This window comes from Temnothorax americanus, unplaced genomic scaffold (assembly GCF_048541705.1).
Source record: "Temnothorax americanus isolate GAGA-0224 unplaced genomic scaffold, ASM4854170v1 Scaffold3, whole genome shotgun sequence".
Taxonomy (NCBI): Eukaryota; Metazoa; Arthropoda; class Insecta; order Hymenoptera; family Formicidae; genus Temnothorax; species Temnothorax americanus.
This window is the reverse complement of record NW_027509442.1, coordinates 7,172,966-7,188,699: the sequence shown is the minus strand read 5'-3', so window position 1 is coordinate 7,188,699 and position 15,734 is coordinate 7,172,966. Positions and strand designations below refer to the sequence as shown.

The window sequence follows — 15,734 nt, the reverse complement described above, 5'->3', positions numbered from 1 at the left end:
CAAGCTTTACCACTTTTTATCGCACAGGAAAAAAAGTGTCCAAACTTATATACTCGAATTAACTTAATTAACGCGTTCATATTGTTGCGTATATACGCGATAAATCTATATTTCAATTTTTTTTCTTGGTCGTTAACCATATAAATATACAAAATGACTTTTCAATAACTTCTTGTGTGTTTACATAAATATATTCAATAAATGTCAATAAATTCTTTACAGTGATTTAAAAAGGATATCGAAAGTTAAATTGAATATCGATTCGAAGTATGTGGATTTATTGTTCCAGCAAAAAAGAATAATCGGCGCGCAGTTTATTGAATTAGAAAAAGTACACACAATTCACACAGAAATACTATTATTAAGCTACCAAGATCCAATCCGACAGAAAATAACATCTATTATTGACTATATATTTCTAACTTCTCAACCGCACTTGCACTCTTATATTTATCTTTGCGCGCGCGCGATATAGCCTTCCTCATTATTCTCTAAACACTCGAAACAGCAATCGTGATTACAATCGGCAAATTATATTTTTAGAACCTTTAATAATATAAATTATTGCAACAAAACCTGTATTAATCTCCCTTCAAATAATCTAAATTAATTATTGTATCTTGTTAGACCGACTGAGAGATTAAATTAGAGAGATTGAGGATAAAATACTCAATCTTTACTTCATTTCACGAGAGAAATATTATTAATTAAATAAATTAGGAGCGCGCAAGGAATTATAAATTATTTCTCAATTTGACAGAATAATGCCGTGCCACGTTTTATCCAATGTACGTGCGACTTATCAGTCTCCAAGGGCACGCTCGTAACGTAATTCCTCATCTTTGTCCTCGCGTCGGTATCCGCTCCGTCGGATCGCGTCGACGAAACGTATACAGGGCATTCGTACACATCGTCAATAATTCTCCTTTCTCCGCTAAATGCAAGACGTATCGGCGGCATGTCGTGCCAGAATACGTTTGTCAAGCTTTCGATTAATACACGCCTCTGCGCGTCCCATCGGGCCCCAGACAAATGTAAACCTTGAATGCAATAAACGTCCGCGTCCCCTTCGTTACACGTAATATAATCGCCGTTCGTCACTTTGAGATTCAACGCGACTTGCTCGGCGGGCAGGCCGCGACGTCGCGAGAACGCGAGGAGAGCCGCGGATAGAAATCTCTTGCAGCAAGACAGCGCGTCGAGGTGGATCGCGCGAGGTAGATCGCCGTCGCGCCAACGTCGCACGAAGTTTACGCGCTTCAAGAGCAGGCCGATGTAGCTCGGTAGACGTCCGGTCGCGATGCCGACGTCGATCAGCTTCCAGACGCCCGGAACTTCGTTGTTGCACATTTCTCTCGACAGATCTTCCAAAGATTCGGTCAAAATCGTCTCGCCGTTCAGCGCCGATTTTAAATTGCTCAAGGAGTCTGCGATCGTCGACAAAATCTTATTGATCGATTCAGCCTCGTGGATGAGAATCGCGTTTAACGGCTCGCTCGAGATCGCGGGATGTCTATCGCCTATCTCGTTGATGTCGAACAACCCGGGCAATCTACCGCTAATCTCGTCAATTGCTTGCAGTGCCCGATCGTGTATAGCTTGATGACGATCGAGCGATTTGATTTGGTCCAGGCGTGACATCGATTCCAGAAATTCCCTGGCGACAGCTGTGTCTTTTGCAACAAGGGCGTTCTCGTCGCAGGCAAACGCTTCCGCCGACGCATCCAGTTGCATATCGCTGATGTGCGCGATGATATCGCGATACTCGCATCTCTGCGGCACTGAATGTTCCACATAGTTAGAAAATGAATATTCAGCATCCTCGATGACGCGGGGGTCGCAGAAGGAGTTCAGCAGGTGTCGCAGACACCTCTGATCAAGGCGATCCGCGATTTTCCCGCCGTAGTTACATTCCCCGATCAGATAAAGCAGCGTGCCGAACGGCACGTTCTCGGTTTCGTTAATTAAGCTCTGCAGCTGTCCGATGGACATTTCGAAGTCCGTGTAATCGAAATCGTACGGAACGTTCCATCCCTGCGGCCCGAACTGCCTTCTCTCTCTGACGATTCCGTGGAAGAAGCAGAGCCCGTACAGGAGCTTGGAGAACTCCTTGTCCCTCCCGGGACATCCCTCGAAAAATTCCTTGCTTCTTATCGGCTCGGATCGATACGCTCTCAACAAGCTCTGCTTCAGCCGCAGCGGCTCGTCGTACGCGATCTTCACGCTGTTTTGCAGGATGCCGATGGGGAGGTCCGGAGTGGAATAGCTGGAGAGCCACAGTCGAAAGTCCAAGGATGTACCGGACAGATTCAGATTCTCGCAGATTCGCTCGAGTCGCGGTATCCACGACGCGGCGTGATGGCAGTTTTGCAAAAATATCCATCCACCTTCCCTTCGCGCCCGTTCCACGAGGATCTCGGCGCGGGCCTGCTGCCCGTCGCCCATGGACAGGGAGGTGAATTTCGAGGTGTATCCTCTCGCGCTCGCGTAGGTAGAGACGAGCGACAGCGGCGAGGCGTAGCTCGGCAGAATAAATATAATCGGCGTGAGGCAGCTGGATTCCGCGTATGACTCGGATATCTGAAGACGAGGATAGGAATTGAACACGTCCTCCGTGGTGTCCTCTATTAGCCGTATTGTTTCCACGATAATCTTGTCGCACCTCACGATCTTGATGATCATCAGTTTCTGAAACCGTGTCAGGTTGTCGGCCCACGAACTCGGTGTCAAGTGGCTTTGAAACGGTGTCGCGTTGCAATATTTCTGCCAGGCTGCGCCGTTGGCGCGAAAATCACTTGCAAGCTCGCGCAAATTGGGCACCGCGCTGCTCAATCTGCAAATTTGTCTCCATTTGTCCGTCGGTAACCAATCCGGCCCTGGCTCGAAGATCGCGTCGCAATCCTCCGAGCCTGAAGAGACGAATTGTTCAACCTCCTCCTGCGTAGTCTGCCGAGCGTCTATCAAAACTTTTACGCACAGCAAAAAGGAGTATAAAAGCTTGTGCTTTTCGAAGAGCGACCTGCAGACGCTAGAATGGAGGTTCCTCGTGAACGAAGACTTGAGGAATTGCAGTCGTTTTTCGAGAACGACGCTCCGGTTCGAAGTCTCGATCGAGGTAATGTACAACTGAATAAACCAGGAGAATGAAAATCGGTACACGTGATTCAAGTTGGACAGGGTGGTCAGCGTGCAGAATAAACTCGCGCAGTGATCGGCGAACTGCAGGTACGCGTCTCTGAACTTGTCGATGTCCTCTGCCATCGCTCTGGCTGCTTCCTGCTTCCTCGCGATGTCCATAGTGAGATTCTTGGAGGAATCTAAGATCCGTATCGCGTTTTCGTCCTCCAGGATATTCGCGGTGGTCGACGAGAGGGTGCTCAAGATGTTGGCCTCTTGTTGTTGAAGAACTTTCTTGTTAGCGACATCTTGAACGCGGAGCGCTTCAAATTTCTCCTGAAGCTCCGGTTTTTCTTTCGAGACAACGATGTCCAAAAGCTTATCCCGAAGAGTCCCGTCTGGCATCGAGAAGTCGATTATCGTAAGTTTCCCGAAGACATCGACCGTATAATTTGGATTAGACAGTCTCGTGGTGATGTAAAATCGAAAGTTTTGCGAATATCTCACAGATTTAGCCCCGATATCTATGTACCAGTTTTCATTTTTATAAATATTCCTCAACAGGATTGGTTCCAGTGCAATTTCGAGTTGCTCCCCGACATTTTCTAACAAAACTGGGTTACCGGTTTCAATATTTCGTTCGATGACCGACATATAATCGGAGTCCGTCAGTTTAACAATTTTCAAGTCATTTTTCTCTTCCATTTTCTTGATCCATTGATTTATCTGATTCTGTGAGTCGATGAAAAGGCACCATTGTTCCGAATTATTCAGAATAATGGCATTTTCTATCGCGAAGCGATTTTTCGACAGGCCGCAGAGCTGCCAATGATCGATCTCGATTTCCACGCCAAGAACACTTACGAAGTCATATGTTTTAGTGTACGGTATCTTAGAAGCCTCCATAAATTCTTTCCACTTGATCAACATTTCATCGCGAAAGGAGGTGTTGTAGGGCGCCATGTAAGCTATTATTCCACACGAAAATAACATGTCGCCCACGAGACTGTCGTAATTCATTTGAAGATTATGAGCGCACTGCATCCAGTGGCTCTTCTCGCCTCCCAGACTGGCGATCAGCTTCTCCGCCTTGACCAGCTTGGCGGTGCACGTCGCCACTTCCATCTCCAGGTTCAGTTTCTTCTGCAGCGTTTGCCGCAGACTGTCGTTCAGCGCCGCCAGTTTCGCGTTCAGGGCGGCCAGGGTCCGTCGTTTCTCGTTCAGGAACGCCTCGGCCTCGTCGCACTCCGTTTGCGCCTCCGCCAGTTTCTTCTTCTTGGGAGCGACCACCTTCGCCACCTCGTCGTAGGACACCATGGCGCGGACCCACTTGCAGAGACCCTCGGCGGCGCTCGACGCTTTCGCGACTATATGAGGCATGAAACTGTTGTCCGTCATGTACGTCTTCTTGATGATCTGCATCACCGCGGGCGCTATGTTGTCCTTGTCGTAGTCCTTCAGGTTCTGCAGGAAGTTCATGTCGCCCAGAATGCGCTTGCTCGGGCCCCAGTAGTCCGTGAATTTCTTCCCGGTGGCCGGGTCGATGCTGCGATCCGGGGGAACGCCGAGCATCACGCAAACGGCGGCCATCACCAGCTTGATGGTATCTGGGGGATTTTTCATCGCTTTCACCAACGTGATGTCGGTCGGCTTCAGCGTGTTCAGCGCGATTACCGCGTCCTCCAGGATCGGTATCGCAACGGCGAGATCAGCCTCGCATTCGATTTTCAGGATGCCGGCGATCTCCGCCTTCTTATTCGCGATTTCCTCTTCCTGCTTCACTTGAATCGTAGCTCGCTCCACGGTAATATTTTCATTTTCCACCTCTTTCATGGTGATCACGGTCCGTTGAGCGGACAGCTCCAATTGGGGCTTCAAGATCGTCAGAGTGGCCTTCATCTGCTCGACTTGCTCGGCCGCCAGTTCCAACTTTTTCAATCCCGCTACGTATCCGTTCCGTGTCGCGACGATTTCATCCTGCTTTCTCGACGTCAGTCGCACGTACAGTTTGAGCATGTGCAGAAAGGCCGACGACGTCACGTGAATGCTTCTACCGAACATCTCGCGATATTTCAAACTCATTTCCTTCGCACTGTTGTGCAATTGCACGCAGACTCTCGCTGCGACAGCTTTAACTTCTTCCCGCACGTTAACATGCCTCATATGCCTCACGGCGATCTGTAAGAGCGCCTGATCGGGCCAAACCTGATAGCAGTTCACCGTGCAGTGTTTCGCTAAGTTGGGATACGAGCACAAATATGTTCTGAATGCGGCGCTGGTAGGACTGAAGCAGAGCACGAAGTGCAATCTGTTCTTGCACTGATTTATGAAATAGGTCATCACCGAACGCGCACTGAGTTCTGCGTTTCGGTCACCATCCTGGGCGTGCGGTCGCGTCATCTCGATTATACTCTGCTTGTCCTCGGCGGAGAACAAGTCGGGTAGCTCCCCGGTGCTCAACAGACAGCTAATGTCGCTCAAAAACGCGTCCTTTATCTGCCTTTCGTTCATAAAATACGTAACGTCTTTCCGTAACGCCCCGCATTCCCGTAGGACTCTTCTTAATTCATTCCTCCACGCGTCCATGTCGTAACAGGACTCGACGGCAGTTTCAAATAAGGGTTGCTGCTGCATAAAAGCAGCCAGAGTGGTCGTGGACTTCCTGCCGGTGCCCACGGTAGATATCATTAACACGTTTCCGCCCGGGGTGCTCAGGATTCGTGAAACTTTGATCAGAGATTCCAACAAGTAACGACATACGACGACGTTGATTTTTCTTTTAGAGCTAGCGTTGTATTCGTCCAAGCAAGCGAGGACTTTGTTCTTCAGAGCTTCCAGAGAACCGATTTCCTCGTACCGTCTGCACTTGCCGCTCTTCTCCGTGTCCATGAAATTCCCGAACATCAGATCGCTGAAGCTGTCCCTGGTGATCTGATTTTCGAATTTGGGCAGGTGATCGAAGGCGATCTCGAAAGAGTCCTTGAAGTTGCTCTTCACTGCGTCGCGGATTTTCAGGAAAAGCCACTCCTTGTCACTATCGTCTAGCATACGATCGCCGAACACGCGTAAGATCTCGTGCACCCACAGTCGAATGAACGTTATCTTCGTCTCCACCGATTCCTTCTGAATCAGGCCGCATCCGTTGATCACTCTGGATATATCCCTCATGTCAAAGTAGTAGTACAGTTTGCTGGGCACAGGCCGCAACGTCTTTATTACGGATTTGTAAACGTCAATCGTCGCGTTCACCATGCTGGTCACGCTTCCCGTGACGTCTGCCGCGAACAAGTTCTTCTTTAAATTAGTAAGCAGCACGTTAAAATACGTTCTGAATATATTATCCGTCGTAGGAGTAGGAATCGCGTAGGTGTTAAAATGTCTCAAAAGTCTAGGAGGTACGCTCCCGTTGATTTTTCCCGCGGTAACCGCGAGCGTGAACATAATGTCCTGTACGAACACCTTGTTTAATTCATCCGTGTCGTAACAGTAATCGTAACTGAGTAGTTGACGTAAGAGATCAAATACGGGCCGTGCCTCTGATTTTTGCACGATCGCTCTGTTCAAGTCGTCCACAAAGTTTACGCAAAATTGATTTCTTCCTGGCCCGTAGGCGGTACGTCGTATTTTGTTCAACTTGGAGAGCAATAATCTCTGCGTTCTGGTTGCCGTGATCATCGAGGTAAAACTAAAAACATTGGAGAGGCAATTTTCCGGCAACTTGTTTCTCAGGAGATCGTACATGATACTCGTCTTCCCAACGGAAACGTCGCCGTACAAGAGGAAAGGCTTCCGGTATTTAATGTGCTTCAAAAATATATGATTGTACTTCACACTGTTGACGCTCGGAATGTAAATTTGATTGAAGTTACATATCTCGGGGATTTTTTCGTTTTTCAGCAGATCGCCCCAGTACTTCCAGTTCCCGATACCTTTAAAAATATAGAAGTTGTCCTGGATCAAACCCTCGGTGGGCAGCGTTACGTCGAAATGTTTAATTATGTCGGGTTTCGGATGCTCTCTTTCTGTGCCATTCCAGAACGATACGCAGAAAGCGTTGAATCTAGTTTGCGAATCCTCGATCAGGTTTCCACCTAGTCCCCAAACAATAGCTAAGATTAAAGCGGCTTGTGCCCATATGGCAAAGTGATTGTCCTTTCCCTTATCCCCTGCGGCATTTTCACAGGCGTCCCTTAACAATATTTCAAATAAATTTACGGCCGACGTAACAAGATGTAATTTCCGATCTATCGGTATATCGCCATTTTCCCTTAAATAATTTAGACACGGGTCTATCGCCCAATCGAACAGAGCACGTAGTATTTCGTTATGTCCATCGTAAAATGGTTTGGCGATGTGAGACAGTACGTACGGTCTCCAGCCAATAGATTGCGTATCAACATAGATTATTCCGCACCGCGATATTATACTGGGTGAAATTTCTACCGTGCTCGTCGTTTCAAAGATAACGGACATTGATTCCGTCGTTGGAAATCGTTCTCCGGATGTCAAATACAACATTTTATTCTCGTCGAGAATCGTATACATGTTTTCTATCCACGTGCCGCTTAAGTCTCCGTCAAGCACCAACCATTTGCGGTCTGTTGAGGTGTCTTCCGCAAAGCGACGAAATACAGCGGTACACAAACCGTCCTTCCAAATCCCAGACTTATCGCAGATATGTCCGAAGAGCGCGTCGCTATCCACCACTCCCGGTACGACTGTTTCGAGTTTCACGGTGGCACCAATTTTACTTTTTTGCTCGCGCAACAACGATAACGTTTCAGCGAGTGTGCGTAATATTTCCGTCTTTCCACCCAAGGGATTACTGATGAGTATAAGACCGCGACGAACGTACATTAGCTCAATGATCTGTATAGCTTTTAACTTGAAGACCGTATGCAACGTCAGAAGTCTCTTTGCGCACACGCTTTCGAGAGCGTTTAGAATCGCCGAACAATCGAAAGGTAGCACGACGGTCTGAGGAAAAACATCTCGCACGATACTCTGGAAAATCGGTATATCGGTGTTACATAACTGCGGAATATTTATCTGTATCATCGAACGCAGCAGCAAGGTGTATTCCTCGTTTTCGTCTGGGATATTTCGCTTCATATTAATTGCAGTCGCGACGACGGTCCTCAGTGACGACGCACTGAAGTCGTAATGGCGTTTCTCTCCCAGATGTTCGGATAATAATTTATAACCGACAGCTAGCTTCACCGCCAGATTTCTCGCGTGAAGAAATCCTCCAGCGAAGAGTTCCATTTCGGCAATCCTGTCAATATCCGGGGCCATCATCGATACGGAACGAAAGAGAACCTTCAAGTTATCCGGCAAATCAGCGTGCTGCCCCGATTGCTCCGAATTGACGTTAACGCATATGTTTCCGGAGGTATTTAAATTCAAGTTGCAACCTTCGAAGTTTACGATCTTCGAATTAGACGACACCGCTTGTCTCATCAGCGTAAGATTCTGAGCGATGGCCGACAGCAATTCTAGCCTCAATTGGTTGAAGTTCTCGAAGCAAATCCACGCTCCGCAAGAGATCATTCCTTTAAATGTCCGTATCACGCAATCATAAGAGAGGCCGTTGCTGCAATTGACGACGTAAGACGGCTTCGCGATAGCTCTCGTCAGGCTCTTGATCGTTTCCGTTTTCCCGGTGCTTGCCGGACCTATAATACTACTGTACAAATGATAACGATAAGCTTGCAATATAGTGCGAAAGCATCTATCGGTTAAGGGAGTGTTGACAATATTCTGTTGATAATAGTTATATTCGTATCCGTATTTAATTGTCGTATCGAATACCGATACTTCGACAATTTTGTCGTTGCGATAATATCTCAATTGCGCGACCCATTCGAAGTCTGTCCGTTTAACAATATTTCTTTCCATAAGCAGCTTTATGACTTCTTTATGAGCCGACGTGATAATGACCAATGACGTCAACAGACTCCTCCGCCTTCGCGTTAAATCACTTTTTAATTCGTTGATTATCGAAATTATTCCGTCGGTGTATGTCGCGAATAAAGAGTTTAACATCGCGATATTTAATGGCGCAAGACATTTTTCTACCGAGCAAGTCCAATAAAGTTGCAAACTACAAATGATCGCCATGCTTGGGAAACTGTTTGCAGGAAGAAACGTTGAATTTCCATCGACCAAGGAATGATATTGCAGAATGTTTTTGTGAATTGCGTCCTTCATTTCTTTTTCGAGCAAAATTAACCATTGCTCTTCGCACTTAGCGTCAGGGGATAAAGAAATGTTATTATTTAGATACAAGATCTCTCCGTAATGCCCAATGATGCCACGAATGCAGTTGGATTTATTAAATTTCAACCGTTCTATACCAGCGAAACATTTCTTCGCGAGCGTATGCAGTTTCCCTGCGTCGATCGATTCGAATAATATTTTCTGAACCTCTGAATCTTCGAGGAAAAAGAATCTCGCGAACGACAGTCTTTTAATATCCAAGTAATCCTTTACACCTTTGAACGCTTTCTCCATTTTCTCGTTAGCTTCATTTAAGATCGGTAGCAAATCCGACGATTTTTTCATTTCAAGAAAGCTCGGATTTTCCACGAATCTCTTGTTAATGTTTAACAAAACGTTCGTCCCTTCCGAATATAACGAAGTTTCTCGACTTAAACGCGTTTCTATTTTTGGATAAGAAAATATCGGCTCTAAGTAGAGTTTACGGCGTTGCACTCGCGTCCACTGGTCAAGGGTTTCCTGGATCCTCGCGAGAACGGCGAAAAAGTCAATCAAGTCCGACAATATCGGCTTCACGAAATGCGACGCTCTCATCTCCTCAATCTCGACGAGGTGCTCGCTGAGCAGAGTTTCGATGTCGTTCGCGTGTTTGAAAGATACCATACCGGATTCCGCATCGGTCGTCGACATCTCGAACGACATCGGCTCCCACGCCCTAATCATCTCGGCCAGTTCCCGCTGAAGACGAAGCTCCTTGTTGGCGCCCAAGCTTATCGCCTTGTACCTGTCGACGTTATCCATCAGGTTCATGTCGATCATTTTCCTCAGAGTCGTTCCCGCGTTCGGCGTGAGATCGAAATCGCATATCGCGGACATCTCCCTCCAATGGCGCGCATTCAGTGCCGGATTGCACATGCAAACCGCGAGCGGCACGTAAACCTTGAACTCGTTAACATTATTGAGCGCTTGCCAGCACAATTTCAGCGGCGCGGGCTGCTGCATCGGGTCGGGATCGTCGGCGATGCCGGAAAATTTGTACGACTTGTTCGCCGTCGCGTCCATCTTGATGCGCGACTTTATCGTCCTGCTCATGTCCGTGATCTCGTCGAAGTAATACGTAGTTTTCCTCTCGATAACGGAGGAGTCTAGGCATTCGAACGGACCGTTCAGCCACACGGAGCTGTCCCTTCGCCACTGATGTACGGTAAATATAAGCTTGTAGAACGGCACGATCGTTTCCTTCAGCTCGATTATCTTCGGAAACTCCGTTTCGGGAAACTTGAAAAGCCTCTCCTCCGAATTAATAACTTGCATCTCGTCGTCTATACGGTTGTACTTCTTGATCAGATCCTCGTAATGCTCCACGTATTCTCCGACCTTGTCGACGTCGTCCATGTCGTCCAGGATGACAAGCTGCGGGAACATCGCGTCGACCTCCGAGTTCAACGTGTTTATTCGCCGTTGAAGATCCTCCTCCAGCTCGCTCTTCATAGCCTCGCACAGCGTGTTGTTCTGCGCGAACACCGGCTGGATATCGTGCAGCCAATTGATGGTGGTCTTGTTTAAATCGATGTGCTCGTCAGTCAGTACAGTAATGTCCAACAGTTTGCTCAGCATACATATCGATTCTCGTATCTTTTGCTCCTGTTCCTTCATCAGCACTCTCGAAGCTCGCGACGTACGTTCGCTCAATTGTATCAAGGAATTTGCGTCCCTCGGAATGTCCAGCGCGGTAGATCTCAGATCTTCAAAGTCCGAACAGATCGAGCGATTGAAGTCACGATGATACCTGACGAGCTCCGCCGTGAGAACGTTTATAACGTTGCGGCAGATCTGTCTCAAGGATTCCTTCGCGCCGCTTTGCTCCAACTTTCCCACGTTGTAGTACAAATTGGAAAGCATCGAGTTCGTTTTGCCGATATACTCGTTGTACCTGCATACGTACTCGAAGTAAACGTCAAAATTCGGTTGTTCGGAAGTCAAAGATAATATTCGATTCTTGGCGCTCGACGCGCATATATCGCTAAAATCCACGAAGACGTACGCCACGTGCTTGCTCATAGGTCGAAACAGCGCGTCCAATATTTCCTGCAAACTACGGTGGGACTTCTCGACGAACCAGTCGGGAAGAGCTATCTTTATGTACTTTTCCCTCGCTTTGACGTTCAACCATTCTTCCAACGGTATCAGATCCCGCGCGATACCTTCGATGCTTCGGATAATGTTGTGATACGTCGAGAAGACCTCTTCCATGTCCGGCTTAGTTACGAGCTGGTCACTTTCGCACACCAGCCGAAATTCGATTTGCGGACAGAAACGACCGTCCTCCATGGTGTCTATTACGTGATCGATCGATCTCATCATCACGCTGAGAATCTGCTGGACGAATACGTTCGTGAGGCATCGCATATAATCGGACAGGCGTCTCGCGGAGACGCTTCTCAATAATTTCGATCGCTGCACGGCTTTAAATGTCTCGGTGTAAAATTGATTGGTGATCGCTAAAGAGCCCGTCTTAATATCTTTAACGGTCATATCTTGAAAACAGCGCAGCGTCAACATACCGAGCTCGTGGTAACGTCGGAAGTCGCAAATTACCGCGGGTAGAAGACGATACGCCGTGTTCGTGATATGTCTGATTATCGGACAGGAGAGAAAGTATCTCTTGGCGAACGAATTACGACGCTGTAAAAATATTGCGTGATCATAATATGCTTGATCGCTCTCGACGACGTGCCGCGTCGAGCCAGCGGGAACGTCGCACTCTTCTTCGCAATAAGCAACGTGTTCCCGCCTGTACACTTTGCAGGACAGTATGGATTTTAACGCGAAGTCTTTCATATTTTCAATGTAAATATCGTTCACCTCATCCAACACTGAGTTTATGAAAGAGAAATGTTTTCGTCTGTCCGCGCGAGGTATCAGGTCCAATATGTTTCGTTTCCATTCTGCTGAAAATTCCGGGACGTAAATATTTCTTATGTAATCTTTTAATCGGACACGGTTTGGCTGATTGCTGGAATCTGGATATTGAGACACCGCAAAAGTTGACTCCAAATAATTCCATTCCATATTCGCGAACACGTTTCTGCTCGACGCTCGCTGTTTTACTCCGCGGAAATTTTAAATCGATTGCTTTGCAATAATTTTATAAAATATTGCTAATAAATATTGAACATCCATTTTGTCTGTAATTATGGATAAACAGTAAATACACTCGAAACACAGTTACAAATTATTATCGAGCAGCTTCCTCTGTATTTAAGAACAAGCTTACGGAACACTAAAAGTTTCTTGGATACCACGTATATGTTTTATCAATAGCGAGCCTACTTTGGACGCACGTGCAAAGCAGAATTCCGGATAATAATTTTCACGTTAAGTTAAAATTGAAATTTAGATTTTTGAGACAATTTATTTAATTATTGTAAAGTGCTGCGTTATTTAAATATATATTGAAGTCTATGATACATTATTTGGGCCTGAATTTTATTTTTTTATTATATATATGTATGTAAATGTGTAATACTATTATCAATAATAAATGTAACATCATTATAATATTGATAATCCTATTGTTTACTAATTGGTACTCAATTATTGTTTTAAAATAGTATCATGAACAGCTGATTGGAAACATCCGCCATCTATTGGAAACTTGAATAGCTACAATACATCGGATGTTTACTTGACTCCAGTCCAGCTCTTCTTCCGCGTGTTTACGCGTCTCCGTGTGCTCGGTTGTAACAAGAGGTTATAAATATGAGTAACATTTACATACAAGAACCGCCTACAACGGGCAAGGTAAGCGTGAATTAGTTTACAAGTAAATAAAAAATTATGAACAAAGTCACAAGATAATCTATAAATTTTTTTTTAAATAAAAAGCCGAATTAGAGCTAACATGAAAATATGGTACAACTTAACTCCCTTTACTTTATCTCTCTTTACCTTAGTTTATTTTTTATTATATTTATTATTATCGTACAAAGCATTTGAATAAACGATATGGCTTCAAGTTTTAATTTACTTTTCTATTTCGACAAATACAGGTGGTAATGAAAACAACGGTTGGCGACATAGATCTGGAATTATGGACGAAGGAGGCTCCCAAGGCTTGTCGAAATTTTATACAGCTTTGCATGGAGGGTTATTATAACGGTACGATATTTCACAGAATCGTAAAAGGCTTTATAGCGCAAGGTGGAGATCCGACGGGAACGGGAGAAGGCGGCGAGAGCATATACGAGCGTCCCTTTAAGGTAAAATTATATAACTAATTTCAGCTGGCCATATATTTCTTGCTTGTATTCTTAGTTTGACAATTATCATTTATATTATTTATTCGCAGGATGAATTTCACACAAGACTACGTTTTTGTCGGAGAGGATTGCTCGCTATGGCCAATGCTGGCAAAGACGACAATGCTTCCCAATTCTTCTTCACGCTTGGCGCAACACCCGAGTTACAAAATAAGCATACTATCTTCGGTAAAGTCACTGGTGAAACAATTTACAACATGCTCAAGTTGGAGGACGCACTTGTAGATGAAGTAAATATTTAACATATGTATATACTTTATTTTTACATAAAAAAAGATTGATGTATAATTTTATAACGACAAATATTTAATTTTTAGAATGACAGACCTCGGTATCCACACAAAATTTTAAAAACAGAGGTCTTAAATAATCCATTTCAAGATATTGTCCCAAGAATAGTATCCGAAAAGAAGGAAAACAAGGAAAAAAAGAAGAATAAGAAGACTGGTGTAAAGTAAGATAAATATATATAGCTGTTTTTAAATAATAATGTCTATCTCTGTTTTATACATTTGCGAATGTGTTAGGAATTTCAAACTGCTATCGTTTGGGGAGGAAGCTGAGGAAGATGAAGAGGAGTCATCAGTTTTAAACAAACAATACAGTGGCAAAGGAAAATCAGCGCACGATTGTTTATCTGATCCAAAGTTAAGCTCACAATCTGTGGTTGAATCTACTGAACCACCAAATAAAAAAATCAAAGGGGATCGCAGCAGCGATTGCGAGAGCGATGAAACACGAACTCCGGAAGAATTGGCTGCTTTAAAAGAAGAAAAACAGTAAGTTACATAAAAATAAAATATTATTTAACGGAACAGTTATTCTCTAATATTATGTATTATAATAATAGAGCAATGAAGGAGAGGATCAAGAATAAATTAAAGGATTCTAAAAAGATGTCCCAATCAAAACCGATAATCGAGAACGATGAAGCAAAAGATGAAGATACGAACGAAAACGCGGAAGCCGATGAATATTATTTGGGAAAAGATCGAGATGAAGAACGCAAGAAAAAGGCGTATGTAATAAAAAAGATTTGTATTTTTAGAAAAAAAAAGATTATAAGTATTTATATTGTTTAAAATTTAATTTACAGCGAAGCAATAAGGCAAGAAATACGTGATCTAAAGCGCAGCGTAAAAAATGAGAAGAAAGCGAAGGTAGAGGAAAAGCAACAAACTGAGAAGGAAGAAAATGATTCTGAAGTAATTAGAAAATACACAGAGCTCTATGAGAAATATAAAACTAAGGACAAATTGCCTAAAAAGGGCAAAACGCGTGAAGATTTTATAATGGGATTATATGGACAATTCAGGAGTAACCTTCAAAACGTCAAGGAACACGCGAAGGATAATACCACGAGTACCGGTAAAAAGACGTCGAAAGATATCGAGGATGACGATGACGATGATCCGGATGATAAATCTTCGTTGTACACACACGTTATGCGCTGCGAGGAGAAGGCTCCGGTGCTCGCCAAGGACGCCAGCACGAAGGACGATGATTGGTTTGAAATCTACGATCCTCGAAATCCATTGAATAAACGACGAAGGGGAGAGAACTCCAAGTCTAAAGACGACAAAAGTGGCAGGAATTATTCCCGTCATAAAAATGATTCATAATTATTACATAATATAATTAATCATTTTTAATTAATTGAATACTTAGCACACGCGAAGAGTAAGTGTACATAGAAACTGATTTATGTATACCTAAATGATATGTCGATAAAATATATTTCTCGAACATATTCGTCAGTCTTTTGAATTTATTAAGAATATAGGCATCATAGTTCTTTCGTTAATGAAAAGTGCAATTCTCGCTATTTTCTTCTTATTTAATTATCTGCAATTAAATAATTTTCTTACCCAAGCACATTTACTTTCGGTTACTTTTGTGCGCTGTGTTTTACATTCGGCATTGTCGACTTGCTCATTGTCAATAGCTGCTAAACGTACGTGTGTGTGAGAGAGAGAGAGAGAAAGAGCAAGACGTTAGATTTTAAGATTCCGAAATTTTTTTCGGAAAGTGAACAGCAGCTACACGTGTCATTACGCTTCATACGCGATAAGTATA

At 44.5% G+C, this 15,734-nt stretch overlaps 2 protein-coding genes across 2 annotated transcripts; one reads left to right on the top strand and one right to left on the bottom strand.

Annotated features, from left to right (window-relative positions):
* Window positions 1-5: 5 nt before the first annotated feature.
* LOC143900232 (dynein axonemal heavy chain 7) lies at window positions 6-12,931 on the bottom strand. Its single transcript, XM_077411327.1, has one exon. The coding sequence runs from the start codon at window positions 12,406-12,408 to the stop codon at window positions 742-744; it is 11,667 nt and encodes a 3,888-aa protein (XP_077267453.1). The 5' UTR covers window positions 12,409-12,931; the 3' UTR covers window positions 6-741.
* LOC143900254 (spliceosome-associated protein CWC27 homolog) lies at window positions 10,414-15,408 on the top strand. Its single transcript, XM_077411378.1, has 8 exons — window positions 10,414-10,540; window positions 12,951-13,140; window positions 13,389-13,598; window positions 13,688-13,888; window positions 13,976-14,112; window positions 14,186-14,437; window positions 14,509-14,676; window positions 14,755-15,408. The coding sequence occupies exons 2-8, from the start codon at window positions 13,099-13,101 to the stop codon at window positions 15,278-15,280; spliced, it is 1,536 nt and encodes a 511-aa protein (XP_077267504.1). The 5' UTR covers window positions 10,414-10,540; window positions 12,951-13,098; the 3' UTR covers window positions 15,281-15,408.
* Window positions 15,409-15,734: the final 326 nt, after the last annotated feature.